At 59.9% G+C, this 25,557-nt stretch overlaps 1 protein-coding gene across 1 annotated transcript; it reads right to left on the bottom strand.

Moving 5' to 3' along the window:
• Nucleotides 1-267: 267 nt before the first annotated feature.
• On the bottom strand, nucleotides 268-23,877 carry CSNK1G2 (casein kinase 1 gamma 2). The gene is made up of 12 exons (XM_052644322.1): nucleotides 23,734-23,877; nucleotides 8,921-9,352; nucleotides 2,991-3,031; nucleotides 2,796-2,865; nucleotides 2,571-2,719; nucleotides 2,241-2,475; nucleotides 2,083-2,168; nucleotides 1,913-1,997; nucleotides 1,665-1,813; nucleotides 1,479-1,562; nucleotides 1,278-1,384; nucleotides 268-1,149 (listed from the first exon to the last, which is right to left on the bottom strand). Exons 2-12 carry the CDS (start codon nucleotides 9,102-9,104, stop codon nucleotides 1,095-1,097), a joined length of 1,245 nt encoding a protein of 414 aa, XP_052500282.1. The 5' UTR covers nucleotides 9,105-9,352; nucleotides 23,734-23,877; the 3' UTR covers nucleotides 268-1,094.
• Nucleotides 23,878-25,557: the final 1,680 nt, after the last annotated feature.

The following is a 25,557-nucleotide window of genomic DNA, read 5'->3' as shown; positions in this document are numbered from 1 at the left end:
GCTCCTCTGTTCTCACTGTGATGTAGTTAACTGATTTTCCACTTGCCCCCAATAAACCAACCCGGTTATCTCACTGCAGTTCTCTTACTTTCTTTCCCACCTCCATTTCTCCTGAGCAGGGGGTTGCTACTCCCTGGCTCCCTCCCCACGGCATGTGCCTCCCTTCCAGACACCCAGTCGTGCGTGTCCCTTCCCAGACACACCCCTTTGACAGACTGGACACCACGCTGGGAATTGGTTTCATTTTCTTTTATTTTTTTTAAAAAAGCCCCTAAGTTCTATGGCTTCCAGGAAGCATCAGAGAAACGGAAGTGCCATTTCTGTACACTTTGTAAAGCCAGACCTAGACGCACGCACCGCGAAGACGCCCCAGCTGCTCTGCCTGCAGCTCGCAGCCCCAGGGGACCACTGGGACCACACTGACAGGGCTGCCCGCTCCACACACACCTGCGGGGCTCGGACGGGCTTTAAGGCGCTTGTCTCCAGGCTCGGCCGGCAGCGCGGAGCGACACAGAAAGCCCACACACGCGCCGCCCACGGGCCTCGAGGTGGCTGCCCCCAGCCCAAGTTGAGGCCGGCGGCTCCACCGACAGGTGCCAGGACCCCTGAGGGCCGCGCCTGCCGGCCCAGGCTTTGGTGCAGCATTTTGGTTGGGGGCCGCCCCCACCCCGCCTTCCCCTCCAGTCTGGGGAGGCCCAGGGTGGGCTCACCCCCGGCAGCAACGCCCCGCAGCGCCCCCTCGAGAAAACGGCCTTTGGATCGAGGGAGACAAGCTGGACTTTATGACACTAACGGGCGGGCGGTGGTGCCGGCGGCCGCTCTACTCACTCAGCAGACGCGGGCGGGGGCGCAGGGCAGGGCAGCCGCTGTGGTTTCTCTTTTCCTTGTTTTAAATAGTTAATGCTCTCGGAGGGGAGGACTAGACACAGGTGTAGAAATCTCGGCCCAAGTCTTATGTGAGGGTCGTGACCCCGCGCGGGGGGAGCGGCAGCGCTGCCGGCCTGCAGTCTGCGTCCGGCTGTGGCCAACGAGGCCGTGGACAAGCTGGCCCCGGGGGGCTGCAGCGGGAGGATTCAGGGGTCACTGCCCTGGGGTCACTTGTGTCGCTGTAGCGATTTTCTCTTTCTCCTTTTGAAGAAACAGCAGCACCTGAAAGGGGGACGCAGGCTGAAAGGGGGCACAAGCTACGGAAGGGGTGAGGGTGGAGGAGGAGGAGCAAGGGTGTGAGGGGGCAGACCCAGGACATCCCTGCTTCCCGACCCAGCTGCTGGCCTTACTTTGTGTCGTCAGCCACCTCCACCTCTGCAGGGGCTGTGATGGGGGCGTTGGAGTGCCCGGCGGTGGGGTCGTCGGCATTCAGCTCCCCGTTGGTGGAGTTAAGTGCCTGCGGGGGGCGGGGGCCGGGAGTCAGGTGGGCCCCGCCTGACACCCCCCCCCCAACACACACACTTTGGTGCGGTCCTTGGCCTGGCACTCACCTGGTTTTTGCTGTAGAGCAAGGCTTTCTCTCGAACCTGAGGCTGCGCGGGCAGGTCAGAGTGAGCCGTGCCGATGGGCGTGGGCTGCAAGGGAGCGAGAGGCAGCTGAGGCTCAGCTGGGGGCCCCTGCCAGCCACCCTCACCTGCCAGGGGCCCCTCCCGTGCCAGCCCCCTCCCTCCACGTACCAGGGGCTTCCCGGCCCAGTCGTACTCGTAGTCAAACACGAAGCCGCTGCGGTCAAAGAGATCGGTGAAGAGCTTGCGCAGGTAGTCGTAGTCCGGCTTCTCGAAGAAGTCTAGGCGCCGCACGTAGCGCAAATAGGTGGCCATCTCCTCTGCAGACACCAACAGGGCTAGTGGAGGCCTGGGGCGGGGGCACTGGGCAGGGGTATGCAGAGCAAGGGGGCGGGGGTACATGGGGAGATGACTCTCACCTGGGAAGCTCTCACAAAGCACCTCGATGGGCGTGGCCCGCTTGGTGTCCCCGATCTTCTGGTAGCGTTCCTTGAGCGTGTCGGCCTGCAGGGGAGTGCAGTCAGCACTTTGGCCGGCCTGCCCACCCGCGGGAGACCTCCGGCCTGCCCACTCGGCCTGCCCCACCCACCTTGAGCCCCTGCCAGGGCAGGCTGCCGCGCAGAAAGTACATGAACATGTGGCCCAGCGCCTCCAGGTCATCACGGCGACTCTGCTCTGCGGGGGACAGCAGGTCAGCGCAGCCCCCCAACCACCATCCCCTGCCCTGCCCACACACCACTCACTCACCCTTGCCCAGGTGCGTGTTGATGCTCATGTAGCGTGCCGTGCCTGTCAGGCTCTTGTGCTCGCGGTACGGGATGTGCTTCTTGGTCTCGGGGTCGATGTACTCCTTGGCCAAGCCGAAGTCGATGATGTGGATGGCGTGCTGCCGCTTCGTGCCCGGCCGCCCCACTAGGAAGTTCTCCGGCTTCACATCGCGATAGATGAGGCTCTTGGTGTGCACATACTCCATGCGCGTGATCTGCCGGTGCGCGGGCGGTAGGTAGGCCTCAGCCAGCTCTCTGCGCCTCCCACTTCCGCCCCACCCCGCCCCTTCCGCCCCAGCCCGGCCCGCACCAGCTGGATGGCTATCATGAGCACCGTCTTGAGCGTGAACGTGCGGTCGCACAAGTCGAACAGGTCCTCTAGGCTAGGCCCGAGCAGCTCCAGCACCATGGCGTTGTACTTCCCACACGGGCCGAAGTAGTAGACCTGAGGGACTCCCTCTGCGGATGGAGGACACAGACTAGCGCGGCGCCCAGACGGGCTCCCCCAACTCCCCCACGCCCGGCCCTGGGGTACCTGCGGCGCTGAGCTGCTTGTAGAAGCGGTACTCCAGGTGCAGCTGCGGCGCCCGGGACTTGATGGGCTCCTGGGAGGGACGAGAGGACGCGTGGGCGGCACGCAGGGTGCAGTCCTGCCCTCCTCCCGCCCCGACCCTGGCCAAGCCCATCGGGACAGCTGCCGCTTGGGGCTAGGGGCAGGTTTTGGACTCACCAATTTGATAGCTACGTATTCATTTGTATAGAGATTCTTTCCTGTGGGAGAAGCAGCACATCAGGCCCGCGGGACTTCCAGCCCATGAGACCGCGCATCTCCTGTTCCCCTCACAGCCCCCCTTGCGCTGGTCCCCTCCTTCCCAGTCTGGGAGGGAAAAGGATGCCCGCAAGGGGCTCCCCCCGGCTGTGAGCACCCTCACCCATCCCCATCCCCAAGGCCAACCCTGCCTCCGCCCACTGGGGGCTGCTCCCCTGTCCTCAGCGGGATCCTTCCCGCCAGCACGCCCATGCACTCCCAATTTCTCCCACCTAGAAGAGTGAACACAGAACAGAGTCCTGGTGACCCCAAGGCCCTTCTTCAGCTCCGGAGACCTGGAGGAGACATCCACACCACCCTACAACCCGTCTCTGTCCCCAGATGCTCTCTGAGCCCCCATCCATTAAGCCATTTGACCAGCACTCTCCCCTCTCAGTTCTAGGGACCCTCGAGGGAGTCCCCCAACCCGCCCTGCCTGTAAGTCCAGTTAAGTTGTGAACATCTGCTGGACAAGGCCCATGCCCCACCCCAACCCCAACCCCCCCATCCCCTGCCGTGGAGCAAGGGCCCCAGGCCAAGAGCCCCTTCCCCAGCCTGAGGCTTCCTGCACAAAGCCCATCGGGAGGAAAGTAAACCTGCATCCTAGGCTTAGAAACTGACATGCCTGGGGCAAGAGGTCTCCCCTAGCCCTTGACTAGCCACCTGGACCTCCAGGTGTACATTGAGAATCAGCTATAGCGCTCAACCTCATAAAACTGCAAACACAAAAGCTCCAGAACCCCTGCCCAGGCCAGCTTTTCACCTGCTAGTTCCCACCCTTGGCTGAACCCCGGAGAGCACCCAGGGGTGGTGGCCTGTGTGCATATCCAGCAAGCTGCTGCACCCTCTCGCCCCTCCCAGCACCAGCTGGCCACCCTCTGGGGCCTGAGTGCCAGCAGGCCCCACGGTGTGCTGTGCTCCCAGGAGACCTCATGCTGAATCACCCCGCTGCTCCATCTTGCTTCTGAGAGGGTCCAGCATGGGAAGAGGCCTCAGCTAACCCTCCATCCCCCTGCAGTGGGACAGTATGAATGCCCAAGGTGCTGGGCCCACCTGCCCCACCCATGGGGTGGCTGAGACACCAGTGTGTAGAACCACACAGGCGGAGGCCAGGGCCCACATGCCTGTCAGTCAGCTCCCTCCTCCCCCAATCCTGGGTCTCTCATCACTGTGGCCCCCGCCTGGGGTCTTCAGCTCAGCCCCTGCTCCTCCAGGGCCTCGGTTTCCACTGTGGTGCACAGTCAGCTGGTCAATTTCCCCAGAGACCTGACAACATGGCCCCCAGTTCTGCAGAGGAATCGCGTCTTGGGAATTAACTTCACAATTAACTTCACAAACGCAGGACTCTGTTCTGCGTTTAGTGCTCAGCGTAGTGCACATACCACCTTCCTTAGGTTTATCCTGGAGGCACCTGGAGGGTAGATTTTTAAATGTTTCTTTTCCAACTGTTGCTCCAACGGAGAAATACAGCTGATTCATGCTGGTACACCCAGCAGCCTTACTAAACTCACTCCCTCCTGTTTACTGAGCAGCTACTCTGGCCTCCGCACATGGACAGTCAGGCTGTCTGGACGGGTCACGGCGTGTTTCTTCCTGTCCCATCTTTCCACATTTGGTCTGTTCACTGCCGCTGTCAGGAAAGGGTACCCTCTGGGACCCCTCCTGGAGCCTCTATTCTTCCATTCTGATAAGTAAAAGACACCCGTGGGCAAGGAGAGAAAGCCTCCATCTAGTCCTGGTTGTTAGGTTTTGAGTAAAAAACAGGCATGCCTCATGTCTCCCAACTTTTTATTATGAAAGCTTCAGATACAGCAAATGGGAGAGCTGGGTGCACAAACCCTGCGCCCTCGACGCCAGGCACGACAGCTCGCGGTCTGCTCCGCTCTGCCGCCCAGATGCACGGTTGTCACCTGTTCTCTCAGATTCGTCTCAAAGTTGTAGACCTCAGTCCCCTGTTCCCTAAGTACTCCAGCCTGCAGACCACCTTTAGTCTGTACTTAGTCCCTGTCTTTCCCTTGGGAAGCAATTTATCATTGAAGAGCCCTGCATCTGATGAGCTCTGTGCCACCCCACCCCGTCAGGACAGAGCGCATCCCACTCACCTCCCAGAAGAGGCCTTCCTTCAGCAGCGCATCACTTCCTGGCCAGGTCTGCTGGCTTGCCCTGCCCTCCACACCCCCAGTCGCCTGGCCGCTGGCTCCTGCGAGGTGTCTGTTTGGATCTCTCGCCCGGTTTTAATCGTACCGCCTGTCTTCTGACTGAGCTATACCCTTTTCCTGTGCTGCGGACACTGGCATCTTGTCCAGGGGTGCTCTGCAAACAATACCTCCCAATATGCAGCTCACCTGCTCCTGCTCTTAATAACACTTCTGGATGTTTAAACTTCGATGATGTCTAACTGGTCCCTTCCAGTAAATGGTGATCTTACTCTATGTTTTGTGGTAGAAACCTCATGTTTTGCCATTTGCGAGCTCTGGGGTTCAGCTGAGTTGAAGGTGAATGTGTGGTCTGTGCACACGCACACGTGCATGCGGGCATCTAAAGTCCGTGGTTAGAGTCTCCTCGTGGACCTCAGGTGTTCTGGGCTCGGCAGAGGGTGTGAAGAGCAACAGTCTGCGAGGCATGGTGAAGAACAACTCAGGGGGGACACTGTGAGCAGAAGGGAGATGCCAGGGGCTGCCCAGGGCAGGAACGGTGCAGGCACTGCATCCAGGGCATGGAGACTCCCAGAGCTCCCCTGCATTCGGCGGGAAACCCAGAGCACCCATATATTGGGAGGGGGTGACTCCAGCCCCTAAATAATGTCTGCTCTTGGGCCAGCCTATCAAAGTTGCAAGGCAGCCCCTCACGGGTTCAAGATGAGTCCCCAGGATGAAGCATAATCCAGACCTCACGGGTGCTACCCACATTGTCCAACACATGATCAAACATCAGTACACATGTGAAAAACGGAACAGAACCGTAAGAAGGAAAAACAGAATCAAAGGGACCATAGACCCTGGCGTTTAAAATAGACACTGCAGACGGGAACCTCCTACACTGCTGGTGGAAATGGAAGGTCGAGCGGCTACTGTGGAGAGCAGTATGCAGGTTCTTCAGAAATCTAAAAACAGAGCTGCCACGTGATCCTCCAATTGGGCATATGTCTGGTGAAAACTCTAAATTCAAAAAGACACATGCACCCCAATGTTCACAGTGGCACTGTTCACAGTAGCCGTGACAGGACATGGAAGCAACCTAAATGTCCAGACAGATGAGTGGATACAGGTGTGGCACATGGATATAGTGGAATACTATTCAGCCACAGAAAAGAATGGAATAATGCCATTTCCTGGCGGTACAGTCAATAAAAATCCACCTGCCAATGCAGGGAACACAAGTTCCATCCCTGAGCCACAGCTACTGAAACCATCCGCAACGAGACGCCACCACAATGAGAAGCCAGTGCACCGCAAAGAAGAGCCCCTGTTAGCCTCAACCAGAGAAAGCCTGAGCACAGCAAGAAGACCCCACAGAGCCAAAAATAAATTTTTTAAAAAGATGAAAAAAAAATGTCTATATATGTGTAACTAAATCACTCTGCTGTATGGTAGAAATTAACACAACATTATAAATCAACTATACGCCAATTAAAAAATGGCTACTTTAAGTATATTCAAGAATTAAAGGAAAAGATGGGCAAAATTAACAAACAGATGGAAAAATCTCAACAGAAAAAATAAGAGGAATCAAATGGAAGTGAAAAATACCATTGTATGAAATGAAAATTTCAGTGGATGTGCCTATTATAGATGCTGCAGAAGAGAAAAAAAAAGGGTGACCATACAATAAAGAAATGCAAGCTCTCCAGATTGAAGAAAGAAAACAGGCTGGGAAAAAACTCGAACTTGAGGGACCTGTGGGCTAGCATCAAACACTCCTGACAGGCTTCTCAGGTGGCTCAGTGGTAAAGAATCTGCCTGCCAATGCAGACCCCTGGTCCAGGAGGGTCCCACATGCCACAGAGCAACTGAGCGCATGGGCCCCAACTGCTGAAAAGTGCGCACCCTGGAGCCCGTGCTCTGCAATAGCAGAAGCCGCTCAAAGAGAAGCTCACACACCGCAACCAGAGTGTAGTCCCAACTCATGACAGATACAGAAAAGCCCACACCGCAAGAAGACCCAACACAACCAAAAAGAAACAATTAAACACCACCACCACCACCACCACCCTCCTGACCATGTGTGACTGGAGTATGAGAACGAGAAGAGCCTAAACAAAGGTCGAAAAAATAATGGCGATCCTTTCTCAAATTTAATGAAGTGTGCAGAGCCTACAAACTCAATGAACCCCAAGCAGGATAAACAGAAAACCATACCCAAACAAGGCAGAATCAAAACCGGAAGCCAAAGATGAAAAGAAATCTCTGGGGGCTTCCCTGGTGGTCCCTGGGGACTCCACTCTGCAATGCCGGGGATGCCAGTTGATCCCTGGTCAGGGAAGATCCCACATGCCATGGGGCGACTAAACCTATGTGCCACAACCACTGAACCCACGATCTCAAGCCTGAGAGTTGCAAATTCTGAACCCTGCACACCCTAAAGCTTGTGCTCTGCAACAAGAAGTCACTGCAATGAGATGCCCATGCACTGCAACTAGAGTAGCCCCTGGTGCAGGAAGAGAGGGGCCTGTGCCCAGCCTTCTGAAGACCCAGCGCAGCACCCCCCAAAAAAGAAAAGAAATCTTTGAAAACAACCAGAAAACAAGACAAACGATACACAGAACAAGGCTCGACATTAGTCATTGCGGAAAAGCAAATGAATTCCACATCAGGCACCATTTCACACCCACCGACACGCTAGGCAACCCGAAGTGCAGAGGCGGCTGCAGGACAGCCAGCGCCCTCCCCGCGCAGCCTGCAGGGTTTAAAACAGGTTCCCCCGCTCCGGAAACCAGTCTGGTGGTCCCTCATAAGCACTTACACTCTAGAAGAGCGCCCCGGGGCGGTTTTATTCACAATAGGACGAAAGAAGAGAGGAACCCAGAGTCAATTAGGCAGGCGCAGGCAACAACGTGACTGAGCAGCAGGGGCGGGCGGGGGTGGGCCCGGGAGCAGCGTCGACAGGGCTGGTGCTCCAGTCCCGACAAAGCTTTACACACGAATGGCGCAGCAGCCAACACAGCGGTGTTCTGTATCTGGGTTTCGGAGCAACAACCGAACCTGGATTCTTAAAAGGCATTTTCTGCTGAAATAACCCAGACCTGTGAGATTCAGGCTGCCGCCCCAAATGCCAAGGGCAGGAGCTGGGGGTGTGAGTGCGTGCGCGTGTCCGTGAGAGCAGGAGCAGACGCTTAACTGGGCAGCAGGGCTGGGTTTCAGCCTCTGACGGGCAGTGGGCAGTGCAGGCCAGGCTGGAGGGAACCCAAAGGAAGGGAGGGTCTGTGTCTCCCGCCCACACCCCTGCCATCAGCAGCCTGGCCCCGCCCTTGAATCTGGAGCCCTAGAGCCTGGCAGCGAGGTGCCGGCCCCACTCCAGCGCCCTCGCAATCTGCCAAGGTGCAGACTCTGGCCGGGCCTCTCCACCCAGTCCCATGGGCCGCCGGACACATTTGACACTGGGATCAGCAGCCACGAGCTGGGCAATGACCACCAGACAGGGACTCGGGATCGCCCAGAGCTCAACCACCAAGGGCTGTGTAGGACATGCCCCTTGTCCTCCGCTCTGCCCCGTCGGGTACCATGGGCCAGGAGCCCCCAGCACAACTGCTCCTTCCCAGGGTCGGGGGGCAGAAGCCCCACGCACTTACCTGTGTCCCGTCCCCACGACTCCCACCGCCCCCGGGGCCCCAGACGTGATCGCGTGGGGCTCACCTAGCCGGAGCTCCCCGAAGTTGCCACAGCCTATCTTCTTCCCGACCCGGAAGTTGGGGCCCACCATCAGGACCCCCGAGCTGGTCCCCGAGCTGCGGACGCTGTGGCTGGCCCGACCGGCGGCCTTGGACATTCTCCGGCCCTCCTCCGACTCCCCTTTCCCTCCTTTCTTGTCAAAATCCATAAGTTTGTGGTACCCTGGCCTCTCCACGGTGACTCAGCTGCCGTGCAAATCCGGCTCCACGGAGACCTGCGGTCGCGGCGGCTCTTCGGGGCTAACACCCCATGGCGCCCGGCGCGCTCCGGCTAGTGGGACACGGGCGCGCGCGAGGGCCCGGCCGCAGCGCTCATCTCGGTGGCCTCCGGGTCGCACACGGGGGGAGGACTCATGCTGCTGACGGGTCCCGGGGGCTCAAATCTCGTGGCTCTCAGCTGGAGGAGAAACAGAGGCCCGGGTTAGGAGGACACGCGCCTCCCCGCCACGCATCCCGAGGTCCAGAGCACAGCCTGGCCGGACCTGGGACTGGGCGTTCACTGCTGGTGGAACCTCCTTCTGGAAAGATCTCTGATGCACTGGTGCAACCTGGAGCCTTCTGGGGGCTGAGGGGTGGGAGGTTCAGGCCTCTTGAGAATCCCCCGTGTTGCCTACTGCCTACCCCCGCCCCGCCAAGGGCTGCAGGATGGCTGTACCGGCAGGGGAGATGCCCAATCGAGTGACCAAGGCGCCGCACCCCCCCGCCCCCGCCTGCGGCACTGAGCCCTAAGAAGAGGACAGACGCAGAGCAGTACATGCAGAGACCTCGGAGACAGGCCTCACCACTGACATGGGGTCTCCAGAGACGCCCCTCCCTTCCCCACCCAATGTCCAGGGGACATCGAGGTCCCTGGGTCTCGTTCCAGGAGCTCGTGACCCTGTGGTTAGGTGGGTGACCCACTGCTGCGGGACAGAAAGCAGGCAAGGAGGGGCTACAGAAGCCAACACCAGCCTGGCTTCATTTGGCCCAGCAGCCCCCTACCTTGACAGGGCTGGCTGGGCAGTTGTAGCTGGGGTGAGTCAGGCCTGGCCTCGCCAGTACAAAGCTGGGGTTGTGGGTGGGATGGCAGGCACCCCCAAAGTCCCCCAGGTTGCAGGAGAAGCAGCCCAAGCCAGGGGGTACGGACACACAGGGCAGGTGCCCTGAAGCAACCCAGGCTGTGTCTGTGGTGTGGGCTCCTCCCTCCCCCACCCCTCCCTAGACCCTGTGCAGACCAGTCACCCTGTGTCTCAAGAGGAGGGTCTCCCCTGCCAGCCATCCTCTTTTCTCAGCCACAGTAACTGCACCCTCCAATAGGCCCTCACCGCGTCCTGTTCTCTCACACCAAAGTCACAAGAATCTCTCCAGAAAGAAAACACTAGCATCCTCTTCTAACACCTCCCTAGCCAGCCTCGGCCCAGACTGGCCACTGTGAGGCTCACACCTGTGCCCCTCCCTACCAGGCACTCAAGGGCTGGCACCTGGTGAAGGCCACGCCCGCTTAACAGCCAAGGGGAGGGGAGGCGAGGCCAGAGCATACCAACACCAGGGCCCTAAGACTTCAGCAGGATCAGCTCTGTAGAGCCTGGTGCCCCAGCCCCTAAATGGGTGTTCACACAGCCTCCAGCACTGATGGACGGAAGGGCCAGGCAGCCCCACTGTGTCACTGATGGCACAGGTGCCAAGAACAGGCCCCAAAGAGGGGAACCCCTGGCCACGTGCCCAAAGGCAGGACCACAAGCTGGTAGGACTGAAGCTGGGGTGCTCACACACACGTGTACACGCCAGTCCCCACTCGGACACAGCCCAGGAGAGTCCCAGACAGGCAGGAGCCCGGGCTTCAGGCCAAACCTCACTGCTTACAGACGGCAGCGCCCACGCTTCCCAAACACGTGAACAGCGTGTACAGACAATCCGACCCCAGCCAAGACACGCGCACCCAGCTCCACCGCTGCTGGGGTTCCTGGCGGCCACATCCACCCCCGTGCTAGGGCCCAGCCTGGGGCCGTGTGAATGCGGCTCTTACCAGCAGCAGCAAGTGCCCCCGCCTGAGACCAGCGCCCTGGCACCTGTGGACAACACACCCATCACTGGGCTCAGGGGTGCTGGCCTGGCCAAACAGCTGCTGCTCCACCTTGACCTCCCATCTCCATTGGTTGCCCTTGTGGGAGACTGGCCGGAACCACTGCGAAGCCAAGGGGGCACCAGACAGCCCAGCAGGAGTGACCGGAGGGAGGGAGGAGCCTGACCGAGGAGTTGGGGGCTCAGGACAGAGCAGGCTGCCCACCCCCCTGCTCCATGGGCTGGCCTCCACCTCCAGGGGCCACGCTGAGCCCCATCTGCCCACAGTTCTCTGTGGGGGAGGCTGTTCAACCTCAAGGATTTGGGAGTTAACTGTGAACAGCTGCTACAAATTTACAAGGAAATAGCTATATTAAAAACATTAATATGTAGTGGAGAGCAAATGACTAATAGGGACCTACAGTAGAGCACAGAGAACTCTACTCAATACTCTTCAGTGACCTATATGGGAAAAGAATCTAAGCAAGAGTGGATATGTGTAAACCTATGAGCAGCTCACTTTACTATATACCTAAAACTAACACAACACTGTCGATCAACTCTACTCCAATAAAATTTAAAAGCAGACAAAACAGCCAGCAAGCCTACTGGGGTGGAAACTGCATGCTTGGTTCTGAGCCCCTGGGACATCTTTATTCACATCTGGAGAGATGACCACAGGGCTTACAACCCCTTCCAGAGAGGAAGATCAAAGGCTCCTACTAGACCTTGGTTTATGCTTGCAAAGTTGTGCTACAATCACCTCTGGTTCCAGAATGTTCCATCCCCCAAAAGCGAAGCCTGTTCCCATCAGCAGTCACCTGCCTCAGCCCCTGACAACCAGGAACCCACTCTCTGTGTCCGTGGATCAGCCTGTTCTGGACGTTTGCCACCAGTGGATTCACACCCCGCGTGTCCTGTGTCTGCTTCTCTCCTGAGCATCGTGTTCTCAGGGTCTGGCCCCATGGTAGCGAGTGTCAGGGCTTCTCTTCTTTCCATGGCTGAGGGATGCTCCTGGGTGTGGAGGGACACACTCACCCACGGAAGGACACCCAGCTGTGTCCACTCTTGGGCCCCGGTGAACAAAGTGGCTATAGTGCTTCTGCACTGTCCCCCTCCCGGGCACTACCCACGGCTAGAATGGCAGGGCTGAGGGAGGCTCTAGCTTAACTGCTGGAGGAACTGGAGGCTGCCTCCTGTCAACTGGCCCGCTCCTGGAGCCCTCCGCTGCCTCGGGGTGGTTCTGATCTGCATTTCCCCAATGGTCTCACTCCAGCTCCAGACACACGCCTTCCCTAGCACTCCCTCCCTGCACCCAGCACCAGACACACTCCTGTGAAACACTCACTGCCTGTGGGAACAGCACCCACAGGGGAATGCGTTGAAGGGCTGAGGGTCTTCACAGGGAGGCAGGACAAGGGCCTTCCCACCTTGGGAGGAGGTGAGCCCGGAGCCAGAGTGCAGCCTGGCTCAGAGCAGCTGGACACCTGACTTCATGGGAGTTTGTGCCCATGACTCAGTAACACGCCAGTGTGGGATTCCTGCAGAGCGAGCCCATGCCCTGCAAACACCTGGGTACCTCCTGCTCCCAGACAACACACCTGCACAGGTGACCCTGACCCTCCTTTCTCTGAAATCCTGCCAGATTCCACAACAAGTGGATACCAAAAACCCCTTACCCCCGGATGGACACTCATGGTTTCCTGCCAGATTTTCTTTCCTGTCAGAAATTAACTAAAACACAGGTCCGTGCATACAACCCCACCCACAAAGGTGTACCAGAGGGGGCCGTAGAGCCCACGGGAAGCTCAGAGACAGCAAGGAGACGCCGGCATTCTCCTGTCTCCTTGCCCGAGGGCACTGTGGACACTGCCATCAGGTGCCCCTGCCCACAAGCGGCAGAGGGGAGTGTACGGCCGGGGCAGGACACTGCAGGGCCCTCACCCAGGGGACGGAGGAGCCATGCGTGGAGGCCTGGAGGGACAGCGGCCCAACCAGGAAGACCAAACATGGGAACAAAGTAGGGGAAGGGACGGCTGGAGATTGGGCTCGACTTCCTGGCCAACAAGACGTGGGTGTGTCCACGTCGATGGAGGAATGGTGGGCAGGGGCCTTGCAGTTCCCCATGCCGCTGCTATGACCTACTCATCCCACACAGGCAGGGACTGAGGTCTGGGTCCCACTTTGTGCAAACAGCTTTTATGGGGCAGCATCACCAAAAATCACTCTGCCCCAACAACACACACAAGGAACCCTCCAGGAGACCTCACTTCCCTGTACTCCAACCCCCAACTCTCCCAGAGGCCCTCCCCAGTCAGCAGCACAGGGCGCCCACCCCCGGGGTCCTGCCCTGACTCCATTCTGAGCCATGACCCCTGCTCTCAGCCCCATCCCGAGATCCACAGCAGCCTCGTCACCTCTGTCTGGCCTCCAGCTGCAAACCTTTCTGAGCCCGCAGAGCTGCCTTCTGAAAGCCGCAAAGCCAGGAGACTTGCACCCTCCGGCTGGCTGGGAGGTCACCAGGTGCAGGACGTGAGGCCCAGGGTGGGAACTCTGCCCCCGCAGCCCCTCCTCCAGCGCTGCCTCTGGGTAATGCCCAGTGCCTACTCTAAGTGAGCCTTTGCGCCAGGAGCGCCGTGCTGGCCCCCATGCTGTGTCCCTGGGGTCCTGGTGTGCAGCACAGGGACAGCAGCCAGGCCTGAAACTAGAAGCTGTGGCGGGTGTGCTGCCCCTGCCCAGCCCCCCAGCCCACGTGGCCCTGACGAGACACCAGAGGCCCGCCTCATCCGTCAGCCCCTGGACAACAAGGCAAGCGTGTGGCCACCATGAGGTCACCGCCTGCAGGGGACAGTGGACACCAGGAGATGGGTGAGGAGTCCAGACCCTGACCCTCCAGCGATAGGACGCCAGTGCCCACTCACCCCACGAACAGCAGCTACCACCCGCCATGCCACAGGGGTCTTCCTGGGTCCTCTCTTGGGACCTCAGAGGGGGGCGGCCAGAGCAAGTCACCCACTGGCCTGTGGGGCGCAGGAACGAGACAGTGGACACAGGACTAAAAGCAGAGCAAATGCTGCCAGGAGCTGGAAGCTGGCAGGTGCCCCGGCCCACCTGGTGAACCAGGGAGCGGGTATGTGTGATGTCAGCACAGGTGCTAAAACTCATGGGGGATGGAGGGACCCAGCCCTACACCCGACCCGAAAGCAAGCCAGTCTCACCCCACCAGCATGGCCCCCAGTTCCTCCCAAGGGCACCCGGACTCACTCCTCACTCAGGGAAGGCCCCCCAGGGACACCTGACTCTGCTCAGGCCCTCATGGTCAACTTAAGCCCCAGGCAGGCAGGGCTCCCAGCCCACCCCAAAACCCCCCCAGTGACCCCTGGCCTGCCTTCCAGCTCAGGGGGCTTACCTGCTGCGTTCTCCTGGGGATCCTCCATCTTGTCAGGGCCAGGGCCAGGCCCCCTGCCAGGGGCCCCAGGAACCCCCTTCTCTGACCGTCTCCACCCAGTGATGTCACAGTCCCCGCTGACATCATGGGCACAGCCCTGGGCCAGAGTCAGGATGCATCTGGAGGGGTGGCAGCAGCTTCCCTCCTGGGGGTGGCCCCACCACACACTGCAGGCTCTGCCGGGGAAGCCACCTGGGAAGCGCAGGGCTCCAGGGCGATTCTGGCCACAGCCCCCCTCAGGCACCTCCAGACACACACGTCCCCCTCTTCAGGCTGAGCCTACTGACTTGTGTAGGCAGGGCCTCCCTCCAGGAGTCACCCAGGTCCTGGGCCCCAGCAGCCACGGGCACCCCACGTGCCAGGTCGTGGCATCTACGCACCACTCCCTGAAAGGGACCCAGGCTCTGGAGATGCGCCAGCCCAGGGGCCGCAGCCTGGAAGCCTGAGGTCACCGACAGGTAGTGTTACAGCAGAGAGAAAGGGAGTGGGCCGAGAACGGGGACCAGACCCCAGGACGAGGCCAGCGTCCAAACGATATCAAGCAGAAACAGCTCACGATACAGGGATTTACAGACAGCGGAACACAATCCTGGATGAATGGGAAAGGAGGGGGCATCGCTGGGCAGGGGCTGCAGCAACCCTGAGGGAAAGGCCCTGTTCGAGGACATGCAGGGTTCATTGAGAAAGGCAAGGAAGACGGTCAGAGCTCACACTCGGGGTCATGAAGAGCAGGTGTGGGCAGATGCGCAGGTTCAGCCAAGTTACAGATGAGCCCAGAAGGATGTGGGACTCAGCACTTTCCCTGCAGCTTTCCACGGACTTAAACACATGCATGACAAACCCCTCGGCCCCAGCCTAGCATGCAGCAGGTGCTTCCATGGGGTGGGGGGGTTTGCTGGATATCAGGAATGGGTGGGGCCAGGCCATGGGCTTGCTGGAGTGACCACCAGCTCACTCCCTGGGCACACTTGAAAACCCCCACGACTGAGAGCTAAGAGAGAGATGCAGAGAAGAGGGATCGGGGAGGGACACAAAAGGTGCTCAAACCCCACATAACACCTGGTGAGAAGGGACAACTGAAGGCACGGAGCCAGGGCTAGGCGGCCACACTGGCCACAGGTGAGAAGACAGGTACACATACAGAAATGGCTGTACCCCCACAGGAGAGCCGGGACTGGCAGAGCCCGGGGGCCTGGGGCAGAGAGGATGGGGGAAGCACCGGCCCTGGCTGAGGACGATGCACCAGCACCAGCCCCAGCCCATCAGCTGAGACACGAGCGACACTCAACTGAGGTGTGACCCACAGGGACCCCAAACTGATCCACAGACTCACTATAAACCTAACACTGCTCTGAAACAAGAGTCTATTTAAAAAAACAACCCCCACCACCTCTGGCAGCACCCCCTCAGACCCCCTCTCCCTCTACATGGTGCCAGGTAGGCACACTCCTGCCCAGGACCTTTGCACCTGCAGCCCAGCACCTGCCCAGCCCCTTGGCCTCCACCATAGCACTCGCCATGCCGCCAGTCCAGCAAGCACCCGTCCCAGGGACACAGTGGGCGCCAGGCAGAAGCACGGCTGCTCCTTGGGGTCCACAATCCCCAGAGCAGAGCAGGGAGGCCAGGCGAGGCCCTGGCCAGTCAGAGAGAAAGATGGAGCCCCAGCTGAGCACGGGGCAGGGGCACGAGCCCTGAAAATGATGGAAACATGGGCTCTGGGGCCAGATGAGGGGGAGAAGCCTGATGACCTGCAGGGCAGCCTCCACGGTGCCCTGTGCCTGCCCCATGCCCACTGGAATCCTGGCTGGCCTCTGCTAGCAGGTGCAAACTCTCCTGAGCTCAGAACAGTGCGGAGGGGGATGGGAGAGCTGGACCGCACCACCCTCCAGGGTGTGTGGCCTCAGCCCAGGGCAAGGGGCTGTGCGGGCAGACACGTGAAAGACATTAATGGGGCAGAGCACCTGCGGACCCACCAGAAAACCACATGCCCTGCCTCCCTGTCTTACTGGAGCTGGCCGAGCATCACTCACCCACCAACTCCCCTGCTGGGGGAGATGGCTGCTTTAGTCTGGACGGGTCCTCAGAGATTGGCACATCCTAGACAAGGACCCAGCCCTCTGTTCGGGACTGGCAGTGGGGGGAGGACTAGCACCTGCCCACCACGTGGGATCCCGTGTCCCAACTGGAGCCTCCCCAGACCTGGTGCAGCAGCGGGAGGGCCAGGCCAAGGCACAGGAGCACATGCCCCCGGGAGGATGGCTTCACTCCTGTGGGCGCAGCTGGAATGCTCTCTCCCCAAGAAAGAGGAGACCCACGGCCATTCCCAAGGGGGAGTGGAGCGGAGCACAGCGAGCAGCCAGACCTGCGTGTCACACACCCATGGTGTGTGGGGGTTTGGAAGTACGTCACTGACGCGTGAACAGTGCCCACCGCCTAGATTCTGAGTGAGTTCTCAAAACTTTCCCACGCTTGGCCAAAACACCCATTTTCCTCAACGTATGCATGTCTTTTGCCCCTGAAAAACACTGACGACAGGATGGGATCTACGGCAACATGCGGCCAAGGCACCTGGCCTGTGGGGCTGCAGTCCCTCCCGGCACCCAACACACCTGCTCAGAGAGGCACCAGGATGGAAGACCACAGGCCGGGCTGAGGGTCCGAGACATCAAGGGGCAGGGCCACCCTGGCCCATGTCCTCTGAAGGGCTGGCGCTCCAGAAAGTGCAGGGCAGCGGGAAGACGGTCTTCCAGAAAACGGCCAGGGTTCCCAGGCTCGGAGGAGGCAGAGACACCACGACCCAGGGTCAGACCCTAACCCATGACAGGACACAGAACCTGGAGAGGGAGCCTGCGAGGACAGAGATCAACAGGACCCTCCTCCACAGGGCACAGAAGATGAAGCAACCACCATGGAAAACGGCAATTCCTCACAAGAGTCACCACTCGATCTACTCAGTATACACCCGGGAGAACCGAGAACACATCCACACAGACCTGTGTGCCCAGCACACAGGCATCCACAGCTGCTAGACTCATGATGGCTACAAGGCCCACACAACCCAGGGAACACATGTGTCCCTCCACACGGGAGTGCCCTTCAACCAAGAAAAGGGGTGAAGCCCTGACACTCATTACGTGGAGGGACCCTGAGAACACGATGCTCAGTGAGAGCAGCAGACACAGAAGGACCCACAGGGTGTGATTCTGCTGACGGGAAACGTCCAGAACAGGCCGAGGGGCTGCGGTTCTTGAATTGATTTTGGTGATAGTTGCACAATTTGTGAATATACTAAAACCACCGAAGTCTCCTCTCCAGTGAACTTTATGGTCGGTGAAGTGTATCTTAATTAAAGCCAGTGTAGTGTGTGGCATCACAATAAAGCTGTCAGGAAGGGCGTGGGGCTGGGCGGGCGGCCCAAAGGAGGGCTCCTCTGTCCAGTGTGGGTCAAAGTCCGACCCCCAGGCCAGAGCCACACCTCCCACTCCTGTGACAGATGCGGTAACCATTTCAGACAGGAATCAAGAGGTGTGCACCCACAGGAAGAGAAGCCAGGGAGAAGGCGGGGAGGGGAGGAAAGAGAGCTTGGTCTTCCCCAGCAGCACTGGCCCAAGCTGAGGGGACACAGAACTCACCCACTGCTCGCCCCGCGCTCTTGAAACCAGCCAGGGCGGCCGCCCGGCTCATGCTTATCCGCACCACCCTGGGCTGCCCTCCCCACCCGAGCCACCCCACTGGCCTCTGGCCTGTCTCTATCCATGAGCTGGCAGCACTCCAACCTTGGTCCCCCAGATTGGCCATGAGCTGGGGAAAAACCCCTGGTCGAGAGGCTGCATCACAATCACCAGGTGCCCCACCTGCCCCCAGATGCTGGCTGGAAGGACCACCACTTGATCGCAGAGGTTCCACTCCAACCCGCCAGCGCCAGTGCGGCCCTGAGCCCCAGACGGACGGGAAGAGGACGCCAGCCTGGGGTGGCCAGACGCAGATTAAACACCAGACGCCCAGCAGACAACAGAAGGTCAGATAAGCAACGAGTTAACCTTCACTGCAAGTGTGTCCCAGACACCACCCGAGGTACGTTTATGCCAGGCAACTTTCGACCGTTTGTAGGAACTACAATTGCGCCTGGCGCCCCACGCTTTATCAGCAATATCTGGCTACGCCTGACAGCAGCACCGACCTCCAGGCAGGACTCAGTCCCCAGGGCCCTGATGTTTTTCTACTCAAGCTCTGTATTTGTTAAAATAGAGTGTTTCCAATGAAAACTTAAGCTTCCAAATGGTGATAAGCCACACACCCCCAAATGTGAAGGATGTAAACTATCTCAACAGTAACCTCTCACACCAACTATGTGTTTGGCCGTATCTCAGATACCCCAAACTAAAGGAGATAAACCTGTTTCTTTCTGCTCTCTAACCAGTACACTGTCCACCATCCATGGACATCCTGTCCGTATCGGGGGCAGGGGCTGTGGGTCTTGACAGATATGTGTGCCTCCAAAAGACTCGGGAACACCTGCCCCCAGGGCACCAGCATGACCATTTCTGACTGGGAAGTCGAGGCCAGGGCGTGAGGCGCCAGGCATGCCCTACAGCCTGCCTGGGTTGGGGGCACAAGTCGGGAGCACAAGCCAGGGGCATGTGGGGACTAGCCAGGCTGGAGCTTTTGGGCCAAGGGTCTCATCATAGACTCTCCCTGGGCTGGCCACACAGGAAGCCCCAAAAGCCCAGCCACAGCCTGGAGACCAGAAATAAACCAGGAGGGATCCTGCGGGTCACCCTTGGACCAGCCGGAGAGCGGCCTGAGGCAAGAGCGGGGGACACTGCCCTGTGGGGGGACCTCAGCCAGCCACCACATCCGGTCCACAGGAGCAGTATCCCTTCTGACCTGCTTCCACAGACTTCCTGCTCCCGAGAGCAAAGGCAGGGGGCTTGTGGAAGCCCAGAGACAGGCTCAGGGAGGCCCTGAAATGGGTACCTGCAAGCCCCTCAGCTGCAGCTCACTGTGCACAGCAGGCTGGTGGGAAACCCCGAGGTGGGCACTCACTGGACCCGACTGCCTTGACACTGGGCAATGCCTGGACATTGTCCCGATGTGGCGGCCCTAAAGAATGACCCGCTCCAGCGCCCACAGGGCGGAGGGGACAGACCCGGCCTAGAGAGCATGTCCCTGCCTATAGCTTCAGAGGAAACAAGCCCATGTCCCGGGGCCGGCAGGTGGAGGGAGGACTAGGCCTGGGCAAAGAGCCCCACAACAGCTCCCTGCTGGTGTGAGAGCAGAGACCGAGGCAGCGCACTGATGGAGGGCACAAGGGGTCCTGGAATCTGCCAGTGCCGCAGGTGAAGCCAAACAAGCAGAGGGCTGCCAGGCCAGTGGGTCTCTGTGGGCGACTCCTGGGAAGGTGCGGCCTAGTACACGGTGTGATCTGGTTCCTATAAGATGCCAGGCTCCCAGTGTGGGCCCTTGAATAACCCCCAAGCCAATTCTAGAACCCACAAGGAAGGGAGCCCTCAGGGCTCTGCACTCTAGGCACCAACCCCATCCCTCTGTTGCACCCTTCTTCTCTCTCAAAGCCCTTGGTCTTCCCAGCATTATCTCCCTTGGATTCTTCATCTCAGCCTACTCCCCATCCAGCTGCCCTGCACGCAGCCCCGCTGGGTCATCCACCAGGCTCCCAGAGAGCCCTGCCACGTGCCCATCAGCTGGGCCCTGGGACTGCAGTGAGCACGAGGGTTACTGCAAACACTCATCAAGGTCCCATGGAAGCTGCAGGTCCCACAGTGAGCGACGCTGCCCTGCAACCTGGGGTGGGGACAGCCGGACCTCCAAAATGGGGATCATGCTGGAGCACGCCGGGGGTGATGTTTAAGCACAACTTTTTAATACTCTGAGGTGTGTCATGAACCAACATGAAGTCGTGACGCATGAGGTGTATCTGTCCTTTGAACAGTGATGCCGTGACCCAGGATGACACAGGACACGGTCTGCACCCGGGTGCCCCTGGCCGCCACCTGCAGGAGAGACTTCTGTTGCCTTTCCGCTCCTGCAGAGGCACTGCAGGCGGGGGCGCTGGCGAGAGCAGCCCTGCCTGTGGCTCAGGCGCAGGGACACCTGGCTGGCGCCCCGACACATGCACTCACGCACACACGTGCGCATGTGTTCTGCAGGCTGGATCTGTGCAGCGAGGGGAAGGGCTCGCCCTCCTTAAACTACCTGGCTTCTGCCACTCACTGAAAGGGACTTACAGGAAAGCTCCAGACAGCTAGGCAAGCCAGAGCAGTGGACCATCCTGGGTGCTGAGGGGACACGTAGGGTTCTGAGAAGGAAACACCGCCATTACCCCCTGCCTGAGAGTCCCACCGGCCATCTGTATGGACCCCCATATCACAAGGGGATGTAGGTTCTGCCAGGACCTTGGCGGAAAATGGACAGGACTGAGGGGCCGAGGCCAGAGAAGCCGGTCTTCCCACCCCCGGCCTCCTGCTCAGGCTACATCCAGTGGGCAGAGATGGTCCTGAGGAGCACCTTAGCAGAGTGAAGGTCCTCCTCCTGGAGGTCACTTGGGCCTCGCTTACTCATATGTAGAAAGGGAGCTTGGGGACTTGCACAACAAGCCCCCGAAGTGCCCAAATAGGGTGGCGCAGGTGCAGAACTGCTCAAGGTTGGACTTTCTGCACCACCAGGCCTCGTTCCCTGACCAGGCAACAGAAAGAATCCTGACTCGTGGCTAGAGCGCACGTGCTGCCTAGATCACAACAGCAAGGGCCCCATTCAGGTATGACAACCCCAGAAAACACCAGACACTGACGATGACCACGACCCAACCCACATACGCATCTCCTTTACAAAAGCCCTTTCCAGGGAAACCAAAAGTGCCCCCCACCACACTGACCTGCCCAACGCCCCCCAGCCCTGCTGCCAGCTCCCTCCCCAGACTAAAGCCTTGTAAAGCCTCCCTGTAAGGCCTCTGTGGTCCTGGGGGGTGAAGGGGGGAGGTTTAGAAAATTTTCAAGACAGAGACCAAGCCCCACAACAGCCCTGAAGAGAAACACTGCACCTCTGAGGCAGCCATGCCAAGTCTATCCAACGAGGCTTTCCTGGTGTCCCAGGCTGTCCAGGGGACATGCCCTGTCCCCAGGCACTGCCTTGTGGGGGCTAGGCCCTCCCTGAGCGCTACCCACCAGTAAATCCCCAAGGCTCAGGTGGCCCCGCGGCTGTCCGGAACACCTCTCAGCTGGCTGGCTTCCCTGGAGCTGGGATGAGCAGATAGGACGCTTTCAGTTTATTAAAAAAAAAAAACACACCTCACCTACTTCCTCTTGCAACCCAGAGGTAATTACTAGGTAGTCAGAAGAAGGAGGAGGTTCAGATGGAATCAGAAGCCACAGTTCAGAGGAGTCTGTGCTCACAGGACCTGCTGTCACAGTTCAGAGCCAGGTGATTAGATGTCTGTCCCCAACCCGCCTCAGAAAAATGAGAGGGACCCAGAATCAGATGAGAAGGCCTGACAGCAGTGGGGTAAAAAACCAGAGGCTTACAACACCCGCTGCAGACCTTGGGGTCTTGCCTATAGCTGGGGTGGAGGTCCAGCCAGCTCCTTCCAGATCTCCTTTCCTCTCTCCACTGCCAGATGCAGCAGACACAACTGGCCCCCAAATCTGGGAGCTGCCCCCACCAGCTAGATTCCCGGCCCACACTCACCACCCCCATTCCATTCATCACAGGCTGGGCCCCAGATACCACCGCAGGGGTTGAACTAAACATCTGGGGCTCCAGAGACAATAAGATGGGCCAGTAAAGTCTTGTCCAGCCCTGTGTGTGCTGCTGAGGGTGCTACAGTCAGCCTGCCCTCGCACCCCCACCCCAACCTCTGCCTGCAGAGCCCAGAGCAGGCCACAATTCGGTAGAAACACAGCAAACAAAAACAAACTCCTGGTAACAACCACAAACTTCCCCCAGCAGCTCAGTCTGTTCCCTTCGGGGGCCACATCCAGCCCCCCAGCGGCTATCCCCATCCCTATCAGAGCCATCCTCCCCTTCAGATTCGTGTTTCCCCACTCATCCCTCACACTCTGAGCCAAAGGAGCCCCTGGGGGGTCAGGAAACGCCTATGTCCCTCAGGGCAGAGACAAAGGTGCCCAGAAACCCCTCAGGATGGACGTGTGGACACCCCGGGAACTCCAGACACTGGCCCAGCCTGGGGCTCCCTATGGAGGGGGCTGGGGAGAGAATGCTGGACTCCACCTACGTGCACGGAACCCTCCAGGCCGTTTCCTGCAAACAATGCCATCCGGAGGCCAAGGGAATAACCCAGCTGCCCAAAGCCGGCCCAGGACGACGCCCCGGACGTCAGGGCAGGGCTTTCTCTCAGGCCCCCAACCCGGTCCTGAACGCCTCCCCTGAGAAAACTGGGGCAGAGGGAGCAGGGGAAGCGCAGGACAGGGAGGGGGTGGTGTGGCTGCCGGGCACGCAGACGTCGGCCCCCCTCCTTCATCTGAAGTGTTTCCGGAAAACAAAGCCGGTGGCGAGGGCGGAAGGGGGAGGCGCAGCCCGGGGAGCGCCGGGAGTTCCTGAGCGCCCCACAACAGGTCCCCCAGCCCAGACCCCTCCTGCTGTTCCCCTTTCCTGACCCCAGCTCCCCCGACAAATCTGCAGGGCTACAAAGGGGCGAGTGTGCGCGCCAGCGTGGGGAGGAGCGACGGGCCTAGCGGAGAGGGCTGGAGGGGTGGGAGGCCAGGGGGAGTGGGCAGTGGGCTTGAGCACTGGGGGCGGGGGGGGGGCAGTGAAGGAGGGAGGTGGGGTGGGGTTGAGGGACTGACAGGCCAGCAGTCAGGAGTGACGAATCCGTGGAGAACACTGAGGTCTGGAGTGAGGGAACAGTAGGGTCTGGAGTGAAATGGAGGAGGAGGGGAATAGTGAGATCAGTAGTGTGAGGATCTGTAGGGAGTGAGAACTGGCAGGACCTGAGTTTGGGAGTCACTGGCAACGACAAGGTCTGGAGTGCAAGGGGGTGGGAATGAGGAGTTGGGTTGACAGTGTGGGGGTCACTGGGTTGTAGGGGCAGTTGGGGTCGCCGTGGGGGGTGCAGTCGGGAGTGCAGGGCTTCACAGGAGCAGGTCCACATTGTGGGCGTCTGCGAGGTCCAAGGATCCGAACTGCGGGGTGTAGGAGGTGCGGGGTCTGAGGAGTCTTCGAGACATATGAGTAGAGGGTCTGGGGGTTCGTGGGGGTGGGGCAGCAGGGCCAGGACGCGTGTCCGCCGCCGCGAGCGAGGGCGCGCGCGTCGTTACCTGACAGCCTCCGCCGCGGCCGTGGCCCCGCGGCCGGACTGGGCGGCTCGGGCTCCCTCAGCAGCGCTGCGCGGACCCCCGCTCCGGACCCTGTTCGCGCTCCGGCTCTGGCTCCGGCGCCCGCTTGGGTCCCCGCTCCCGCTCCCGCGCCGCCGCCGGCCTCCGCATGTTGGGCGCGGGCCGTCCCCGCCGCGCGGGCGCCCGGCTCGCCCCGGTCTCGCAGCGTCGCCCGCGGCCCGCGCTTACGCCGCCAGCGTCGCGGGGGAGGGCCCGGCGCCCACTGCGCAGCCGCGGGCGGCCTTGGGGCGCGCACGAGACGTCACCGAGGGCGGGGCCGGGGCGGAGCGCCCGCCGCTTTGCGGCAGCGGGTGACGCCGCGCGACAACCGCCGCGCTTTGCGGCCGCTCCAGGGTGTCGTGCCGCAGCCCGCGGGACTACCCGAGGCCCGCGGCCGTGAGGACACCCAGGGGCTGGGAATGAACCGGGCCCGAGAAAGACCCGAACCGAGTCCACGCTCCCGGGGGGCGGGGCTCCCGCCGCCGACCCTGGCCCACCCCGCCGTTGCCATGGCGACGCGTGGCCGGTCGCCCCGACACCGCCCCACCGCGCTTCTGTGACGTCAAGGTCTCGCCACTTGACGTCACGGCCGGGCGGCTCCGCGGGGCGTGGTCAGCGCGTGGACCCGCCGACTTCCGGGGCGGGCGGCTGGAGTCGGGTTGGGTGGGGCTGGGAGCGGCGAGGGCTGTAGGTGATGGGCGGGCGGCGGGGCGGCGCTTCTCTGCGTCGTAAGAAGCGGTGACGTCAATGAGGAGCCAAGGAGGGGGTCACCCAAGGTACTGGTCCAGCTGGGCCTTCCGGCCGAGCTAGGGCCCTGGCACGCAAGCTGGCACTCAACAAGTGTGGTCTGCAGAGTGCTGGCTCATGCACCATGTCAGTCGGGGGTGACTGGCAAGGGGCCCACAGTGAGACCCTGCTCCACCTGGAGCCTTTTCCTGCGGGGAATTTTTACGGTGGAGGGAGACTCATCCACTCTTGTCTTTATTAAGTGCCTGCTAGCGGCTCTCAGAATAGAATGGTGAACTAGACTGTTGCCTTGGCTTCCCAGCGAGAACTCAGTCCTGAGCCCGGGGGATAGACAGGACAGAGACTAAATAGACAGGACAGTTTCAGGTGGTGTTATAAGGTGGCTTGGAGCAGAATGACCGAAGGGCAGACCCTAAAGCCAAAAGCGAGATGTGGCACATGGAAGGAAGATTTCCGTGGTCTCTGATTATCGTCCTGCTGTCCAGCAGCCAAAAACGGGGAAGAAGTAAACCTGAGGGGAAAGGCGGAATGGCAGAGCTTTAGAGCTGGTTCTGCCGCACTTCTCCTCTTCAGCCCCCTTGTAATGTCGACACCTCCAGGAAGCCCAAGGCACGTGCCCGTGTTGTCCTTTCTCAATTGCTTCTCACCCTCTCCAATCTGACCCTTACCTTCGTTTCAAATCCACCTCCTCTACCAGCCATGCCAGACCCAGGGACCAGATTTCTTGCTCACTGCTGTGCCCACACACAGTATAAACTCAGTCTGTGTGGTCACCATGTGTGGTTCATTTGTTATGAACGAAACAACTGACGACTCTAAGGTCCTTCCAGATTCTGGAGAGCTGGGAATTGTATTTCCTCAGACTTCCTGGCCCCATCTGTCCTCTTCACACTTGACGTTCAAAAAAAAAAAAAAAAAAAAAATCTGCTCTCCAGTGCTCAACTCCCAGAAGAGTAGGGGGCATGGTAGCCTCTCCTCCAGAGGTGTTTGAGCCTTAAACTTGAGCGCCATCCTTGACTC

Source organism: Budorcas taxicolor, chromosome 7 (genome assembly GCF_023091745.1).
Source record: "Budorcas taxicolor isolate Tak-1 chromosome 7, Takin1.1, whole genome shotgun sequence".
Taxonomy (NCBI): Eukaryota; Metazoa; Chordata; class Mammalia; order Artiodactyla; family Bovidae; genus Budorcas; species Budorcas taxicolor.
The sequence above is the reverse complement of the archived record's forward strand: the minus strand, read 5'-3'. Positions and strand labels throughout refer to the sequence as shown.

Coding starts and splice junctions, on each gene's coding strand:
- CSNK1G2 (XM_052644322.1), bottom strand. CDS start 9,104: ATGGATTTTGACAAGAAAGGAGGGAAAGGGGAGTCGGAGGAGGGCCGG. Junction 3,032..8,920: donor CTTCGGGGAGCTCCGGCTAG/GTGAGCCCCACG, acceptor CTTCTCCCACAG/GAAAGAATCTCTATACAAAT. Junction 1,563..1,664: donor ACTGGGCCGGGAAGCCCCTG/GTACGTGGAGGG, acceptor GCTCCCTTGCAG/CCCACGCCCATCGGCACGGC.